The 8,312-nt window shown below is 40.6% G+C and overlaps 1 protein-coding gene across 1 annotated transcript in view; it reads right to left on the minus strand.

The window, feature by feature from the left end:
- The window catches only part of LOC104530394 (reelin-like), a gene marked incomplete at its 3' end in the record, with an annotated part of 23,283 nt that extends 15,560 nt beyond the window's left edge, over nucleotides 1–7,723 (minus strand). The window contains exons 1-4 of the mRNA XM_029086729.1: nucleotides 7,570–7,723; nucleotides 5,195–5,307; nucleotides 3,301–3,509; nucleotides 139–267 (exon numbers count right to left, since the gene is read on the minus strand). Of these exons, the coding sequence (XP_028942562.1) occupies nucleotides 139–267; nucleotides 3,301–3,509; nucleotides 5,195–5,307; nucleotides 7,570–7,723 (605 nt within the window). The remainder of the gene's footprint in view (nucleotides 1–138; nucleotides 268–3,300; nucleotides 3,510–5,194; nucleotides 5,308–7,569) is intronic.
- Nucleotides 7,724–8,312: the final 589 nt, after the last annotated feature.

An 8,312-nucleotide genomic window follows, 5' to 3' on the forward strand; every position in this document is an offset into this window, starting at 1 on the left:
ACCCTCTTTCCTTGCTGTCCTCAGCTAGTCAAAAATGAAAGATGACACAGGGTTGCATGGTTTGCTGTTTTCTTCTGTCACCTATAATTCACTTTTCTAATCTTGCATCTCAGTTAGCTTTGCAGAGAACACTCTCACCCGCTGTAATTTTCAGAGGCATAGATGGTGCTATGGGGGAGGTGAGGCCCAGCACATATCTCAGGCAAACACTCGGTGTGGAGCAGGGACCAAGAGCGACCATGGTTGGTTGAAAACTCCAAGCTGACACTGATAACAAAGTAAGGAAAAGAAAGAAAGACACTGTGAGCCTATCTGGCATAGATATGAATGTAGAAGCTGAGAAACCACCAAATAAATCTGCTATACCTAATAACTGATGCTGAAACATGAAATAATTTGAAGCAGACTTCAAACACAAAAGATCCTGAAAATACAACATTAAACAAATTTGACTGTTTAAAAATCAAAAGGGTAGCCTATAGACTAAGGATTATCTAACCACCTAGCCCTTGTTTGGCCACCATCTAGCTAGTGGTTTTATGCTGCTGCTGTTAAATGAGATGATGTTACTCTTGTATTTCATCTAGAAATGGTTTCAAAAACAATCAGGAGAACACTTGGATTAATCAGAGCTAGACAGCATCATGTGATCACAGGACACTTATAACTCCCAGCTGCTAACCATTACATCTCCAGAAGGTGATAAAAGACCATGAGTTATTCGTGCACTGGCTGGCTCTTCCCTCCCATTGCCAACAAATATTAATTTCATCAGACTCCTCATCTGCCTCCTCTTCCCATTGTGCCTAAATGGAGATCAGAAAATCACTATGGAACGGTGAAAATGGCCAGCCCCCACTGAGGACTGCAGAGGGTGCAGGGCACCTGGGGAAGGGCACCCTTCAGAGAGCAGCCATGGCAGGCAGAGCCCCCAGGAGCCGTGGGAGCCTCTGCACTGCTCAACCATGGTGGCATTTGGAAGCTTCCTTCCAGCTCACAGAGCCTGGAGAGATCACTGGTGAATTTTTATGAATTTTGTGAGATAACTGTATGCAAAACCTCCAGATTTGCTTGGAAAAAGGCTGTCATTCTCTTGTTTCATAAACTAGCAGTAAACCAAACCATCAATGTGCAGATAGTGACATTAGAGAACTGGAAACTCTGTGAGACCATCCACTGAATGTATGACAATGAGTTATTAAACCCATTCTCCCAAACGTCCATTGACAACTTCAGTTTTCAAGAAGTTATTAGTACAATTTTTCCTTCCCTGTTTCACTGCATTCTTAAAAACCCCCACTGTTTACAATCTAGGAGTGTAAGGAAATCCTTAGATCTTTTCCATTCTGAGGATCTCGAAAAAGTAATATAGAAAGTGCTTGATTTATTAAGGATTTAGTATTTTACTGAAATACTCTTGTAATTTCCTCCATATAATTAGCTTGCAATATTCTGTTTTATTTTAAATAATGTCAGTGGAACATTATAAAAGTCATAATTCATCACCTCAATACTAAGTTATTAGATTATAACTTTTCCTTTTCATTATAATTTGCTGACAATATTACTTTATTTAAATGTACTATCACAGTGATATTTTAAGTGTGTATTAAAATGGTTTATGGAGGTTTTGACTAATTTATTTCAGATTTAACTGTACTGATACCTTAGAGGGTCATATTTACTGCGTATATTCAGCGCGAGTCTCTCACATTTGCAGTAATGAAAGTGTTATGAATAAAGCTGTAGACCAGGAGATGGGAAATGCTGCTGTATTTGGGAAATACAAATAGGGATACTGGGGATCTAATGCTTCTTTTGTTATGAAGAAGCTCACTTCTGCTTCAGAAATAGTTATATGAAGGAAAAATATTAATTTTTCAAAATATATACTGATCCCCATCAGATAACAGACTGAGACAGAGACTTTATATAACACACATTCACAGGCCAGGAGTGTTTACAGGCAAAATTTTCACTTTTGACATAGAAAAAAGTTGCTGCCTTCCCTTCCTATCAAATATAAGTACAATGTCTTTATTTTTGCTGCCTCTTGAATTCTGCTGCCCTGCACGTCTGCTAGGACTGTCAGTGCTAATGCAGTTCTTTCCAGTTGGAAGTATATGTCATGGGACATGGATATGAAAGCATTTACAGTCTCTTACTTTAAACTCTTGACTCTATAAAAACATAAAGTAACTTAATTCTCATAAAATATCAGGATAAACAGTCTCATATGCACATAAGGAAAGAGAGACAGCGGACAGTTTGGTTTTGGGTTCCTTATTTGAAGAAGGATGTTAAGAAACTGGAGAGGTGGAGCAGAAAATGACCAAGATGCCCTCGAGCATGGAGCTAGGAGGGGCCGGGGAGCTAGCTTGTTCAGCCTGTTAAGGAGGGTGAGCTGCAGCAGCCTGTGATGGTGCAGAGGGCACTCACAAACTGAGGCAAACTCTCCTCAGTACTGGCAGGCATAGTAGAATGGGCAATAGCCATAAAGACATGGCTTCAGAGTTTTGGACTGGACGCTAGGAAACACTTTCTAACTTGAGCAGGTCACCCAGAGAGGTAGCACAATGTCCATCCATGGAATTTTTCAAGTAATGGGCAGGCAAAGGCATGGCTGACCTGACGTGCTGGTAACAATCCCTCCTGCAGCAGCAGGGCCCACTAGATGACCTGTGAAGGTCCCTTCCAACCAACATTTATAATATTCTACAAAATATGGAACAGAAAATTACTCCCTTCTTTCCCATTCCCTTCCCCTTAACTCCATGGAATAAATAATGTTGAATGACCCCATGAAGTGAAGCCAGCAAAAGAGCTCAATGGTCAGTGTACAGGCAGTGAGGTCCTCACACTGCTGGTCGTCAAGATGAGGGCCATTTATCACCAGTCTCACAAGAATTAGATATGCTTGTGGCATTACTAATCTCTGGGAGGTCAGCAGGGCAGTTTTCTGCTTTTTCCCTTACACAGCATTAAGAGGTAAATCTCATATCCATTAGAAACCAGAGCAAAAGTCACTCTGAAATCATGAGCATATTTCAGAATAATGGATTAGGAAAAGCAAGTTTTGACCTGGAAAGCTATTTAATAGTCTCCTTATTGCATGTGAGATGTATAAATCTGGGCCTGTGGAGATCAAGAGAAACATTAGCTTTTGAGCAGCTTATACTTGTCATAATTAATTGGCTTTGTTCTTTTCGAGAAAAGAAAAATCCAAATACTCATATAGATGCTATAGGCCAAAATGTGCTAGAAAGCTGATAATCAGAAGAGAAATCTTGCTTCCTGTACCTGTTACCAGGTTGATAAGTTCCACAACCCAAATTGATGGAAAACTGGATCATGTGAGTCACTGTGGAAGGGAGCACTGGAAGGACGTGGAAGTAATCCACAGCCCAGATGTTCCTGTTGTGGCCTTGGTGACTCTTTTGCTTCAGGCAAAACTTAGTTGCCAGAGTCTGCAGGTCCGGACTAATGACAACAGAAACCAAAGATGGAACCTTTAAAAGAAATTAAATCCGGCTTAAGTAAAACAAATATTATTTTAAAAAGGTCACATGGTACTATTCAAAACATAAAAGTAATTTCAAATATGCTAAACCAAACATGTGCTTTCCCTCTCCTTACTTCATTCTGTTAACTTTTTTAAGCCACCTTTTTCCACAGAAGATCGCAAATGAAAACATTTTATACTATGTGCATAGCTATTAATGCTCTGGGTGCTACTGCTGCATATCACCTTAGTGGCATCAGCTTGTTTCATTGTAAAGATGCTGTAGAAAAGACCGTAACTTCTGTGTTCTGACAAATACTAGTTTATTTTTTCAGTGCTTCATTGGTAATGGAAGATGCTACTTGCCCCCCAGCCTTTCAGCTCACAGGAGCAAACGCAAAGCAATGGCATGTCTAGTCTGAATACATGAGAATGGAGTAACAGCATGAGTTCACAGGCGTAAGCAGGGAGGATGTTATGTTGTGGAAATAAATGAAAGCACTGCTTTACAAAGCTTAGCCTTTGTCCTAAAGCAACATAATGAGACCTTTATTATGTCAAAAGAGGATGTCAGCTCTAAAACTGCTTGTTTGAAAAAAAAACCTCCACAATGAATTCGGTGTAATTACAGATCCTATCTCTCCCCAAGTTCCCCAATTAATTTTTTATTATTTTACAATTACAGTTTCCTTAGTTTTAAAAAATTCTACCCTGTCTTTCACACAGTAGCAGGCGAGGAGGGAAGCCACGGACAATGAAACAATGCGAGTGACTCAACCAAACTCAGGCCAAACCCTACTGTAAATATTTGCTCTCTGGATGCTAGAGTTACAGTGCAAATGCACACAGATCTGTGCTTGAAATCAGTTGCATCTTTACCACCAGATTTCCGACATACTGTATAAGCATATTGCATTTCAACCTCTAGCGCATCCATGTGTATATGTATGATGCATTAATTTTTGTTATCTTTTTTACATCAGCACACTGAGGGCACCTCAGGGCTGGGTTACTCAGGGTAGATGTGGTCTAAATGTTTCCTTTCCCTAGAGAGGAAGGATTCTGACAGCATGCTCGAGGTCCTTGTTGTCCTGCGGGAGAGTGGTGGACACGGTTGGAAGGAGGCTGCACTATCATCAGAGGAGAAGCTGCCTGTGCACACTGCTAGCAACCACATCCTATGGCTGAGTTCACGCCCACATCACTGTAGACCCTCTAAGAGGGCACACAACTGTATTTGAGTGTAAAATGTGAAATTTCCTGCACCAGGCATTTCCCAGTCACTCTCCTCCCACTCACTGATCTCACCATGACTGACCCTCTCAGGATGTAGCTCCTGAGCATCAAACTGTGGCTAGCAGGAACTTGACTGGATACAGGAGTAATTATTTGTGAGGAGGAGTTATCACCAAAGTTGTCAGGTGATGGCTGAGAATTTTGCCCATTGCCCATTGGCCTGTTATCCTGGCACTAACCAACACCACAGTCTGCTCTGGGGTGGAATAATCATCAATAACTGCAGAGCCAGGTCGCAAAGACACCCTATCATTGCGAGATCTGCATATGACTTATGTGCTTGGGAAGATCACGTCTGACTGCCCCTACAGAATACAACATATAACATTGTTGTGATGGCTTAAAAATAGACTGATCTATCCATCTCATCCACCTACTTTGTTTAAGATGATTTACCTTGTAAGCAGCATAGGTCAAGGTATCAAGAGGTATGTGTTCCCTTCTGCCTTCAATCTTGGCATAAAGTATGACATCGTTTTCATGGGATTCTCCAGAATCACAAGTTCCCCCTGTACAATACACATTTATGGGAGAAAAAAATTAATTGAAGCCCTTGCTATTGGAAAGTGGAATCATATTATACAGCCATAATTACAAAGGTAATTACAACCAGATTCTATTTAACTTAGGATATGCAACAAAAGAACATCAGCCCTAAGGACACAATATGTAAGAACTATTTGATCAGATACACCATACCAGAGATCAAGGGGGTTGACAATTATGAAAACCTCAAGTAACTCTCTTAATCAGATTATCAAAACAATTTTAATAGAAAATGCTGTGCCCAAAGCAACGCTTCTACCCATATGCTTTAAATCTTATTTACACAGAAATGTTCTGCTTTTTGAGTTCTCATCAGTAAACTGTTATTTAGCACTCACACTCCATGCAGCCACACACATTGTACCTGACAACCTCTTAAATACTTCTCAGTTGACAGTTTGGCAGCTGAGAATTTGCTCTCAGGAGGAAATGAGGAAGACTGCTGTGTACCTTTGTTAATGTGCTACTGCTTCTACTATCTACATCATATCCTAAATGGGATGGATGGAGTCCAACAAAATGTGTGACATGGTTGTCTCACTGGAATGCGGCAGCATTTAAAATATCTTCATATTGGTAGAACCCAAAATATTTATTAACCTTCTCTGAAAGAGCAGAAGTATTGGTAAATCTCAACATTAAGCTCTGCATTACAGTTACAAGATGGACATCATCACACTGGTTTGGTGTTCCGGAAAAAAGTTTTTAAAGCAAAGTATCTGTAATTGAAACAGGAAACATCATTTCCCTGTACACTATGGATATTGCAGGTATTTAAAAAACCCCACAAACCAGAAAAAAATAGGATGATGAAGCTTCTTTGAAAAGTCTGTAAAGTAGTCTTTTAAAGTATATAAAGCATATATGAAACACTTTCTTTGCTGTTTTCACTACAGATGGCCAGTTCTTGGAATGGAATAGGCAAATCAGTCCACAGAGCTAGATAAGATGTGCATCTTTGATGTGTCTTATACTGTAATAAGGAACATCCATGTGTCCCTTCAAATCCTTTGCTTGCCTGAATGCTTAAAGTATTATTTATTTAATTTAGAAGTACATACAGAATATATTTTTCAAGTATTTTTCATACATGCAGACACTATCCTCTGTGCCTGCATGTGCTGACAACTTCTCCCCTAAGTTCAGAAGGTTGAGCAAATTTCTTTCCTGTTTCTCTTGCAGGTGTTGTAATGCTTGGAAGAACTGGGAAAAAGCATCCTCTTTTTCCTGTGCTTTATTGGTAATTCATGTAACAGAGAGGAGATGTGCGACAATTTAGGACAACAACATGAGGTCTTCCACTAAAATAAAGGGTGTTTTTTCTTGTTGATTCAGAAGGTTGCTTATGGAGGTCACAAGTTTAGACTCTGCTTCCTCCTTTATTATTCTATTATTCTCTACTTTAAGCAAAAACCCTCAGCTCCTCTATAACTAGTGTTGAGAGAATAACATCATGCAACTTCCTTTATGTGCAAAGTAAGTTCTGGAAAAACACTGTGCGGTACTGAATAATAACCACCATGTTCATAGGGATTTTGTTCTGTTGCAGCACCAGACTAATGTAGTTGCCCTGACAACAGTGGGGAGGACAAGTAGCAGGACAGGGTTTTTTTCTTGACTGCTTTCTTAGCCCTGGTAAATCACTGAAGTTGCACTTTGTCCCATCCACAGAAAGTCCACAGGTGATGCTCACACCACATCAGTGCTTTTCACTAAGGATGCCACATGTAGGTTGTGCCTCCTCCAAGACTGTAGCACACTACAGCGCACACTGTGTAAATCTCACCCTGGGCCAATATATAAGCAGAGGAGAATGTTTATGAACATAGTAAGAGCCTTGTAAGCAGAAACTATTTTGTGGGTTCAGCCAGGAAAGGCTTTCTCACCTCTGTGCTACTCCTATCTCATCCTTGGGTGCAACTCTGTTCACTCTAATGGATTAACACCAGGGTCCACATGGATATGACTGCAGGGTGATATGACAGGTACCTGTAAAATCCTCTGTGGTGTGGTGAGGGTGACAAAGATATGACTATCTCTTCTAGTATAAGAAGTAAGGGGCATCAAATGAAATTAGAAGATGCAAGACAAGATACATCTTCATGTGAAGAATTGTTTAACTATGGAGTGGCTACAGGGTCTTGTGGGCACAACAGACAGTTTCTGTTGATAAAAACTAGTACCAAGATCATTTTAGACACTGTAGAGGGACCTGCTTGGCTTACCTGCTTCTCCAGCAGGCTGCACCTTTACCACAAATCCTGGGTTATATCTGATAGTCTTGTGCCAATATCTCAGATCTGCTTGGACGCCCCAAGTCGCAACAACCTGTGCTTGTGTAATGAATCTTGCCTGAGGACTGAGAGTGAGTGAACCCATACCTATGTGTGCACAAGGTGCTAAAGCTTCCTTTATATTGAGGGATATCCAATCCACACAGTCAGTGGAGTCCAGGAAGGTGCTCAGCTGGCCTAGCACAGATATCTCACTCTGAACTGAATGGGTTTTTCAGCAACGGTACTGACTACCTCTCTAACTATAAAGGAAGTTTAGACACCAACCTTACATGGACACATCTTCATGTAAATTCTGTACTAAATTTTAACCTGGAGCTAAATGTTTATATCAGTCAAAAAAAAAGGCTAGATAAATCAATGGAAGACATGCCCACCAAGGGCTACTAAACCCAGAGTGCCCTGTCTGCTTCAGAAATATTTTCAGCCACAAGTTAGTGCCATCTGGGAAAATATTTTTGGGAGGTGTATTTATGTGCCCACCATGTTTGCACACCTGTGTGGGCATCCAGAAGGGTGGACTCACGGTCTGACCAAGAACGGTCAGTCTTACATCCTCAGGGGCATCACAGTCACAAATCAGAGCTATCCTCTTCGGAGGAGTATTTCTATGCACACTGCACAGTTTAAATCTGACACACACCACATGTCATATTACATTAGGAATATATACT

This window comes from Antrostomus carolinensis, unplaced genomic scaffold (genome assembly GCF_000700745.2).
Source record: "Antrostomus carolinensis isolate BGI_N321 unplaced genomic scaffold, ASM70074v2 scaffold22039, whole genome shotgun sequence".
Lineage (NCBI taxonomy): Eukaryota > Metazoa > Chordata > Aves > Caprimulgiformes > Caprimulgidae > Antrostomus > Antrostomus carolinensis.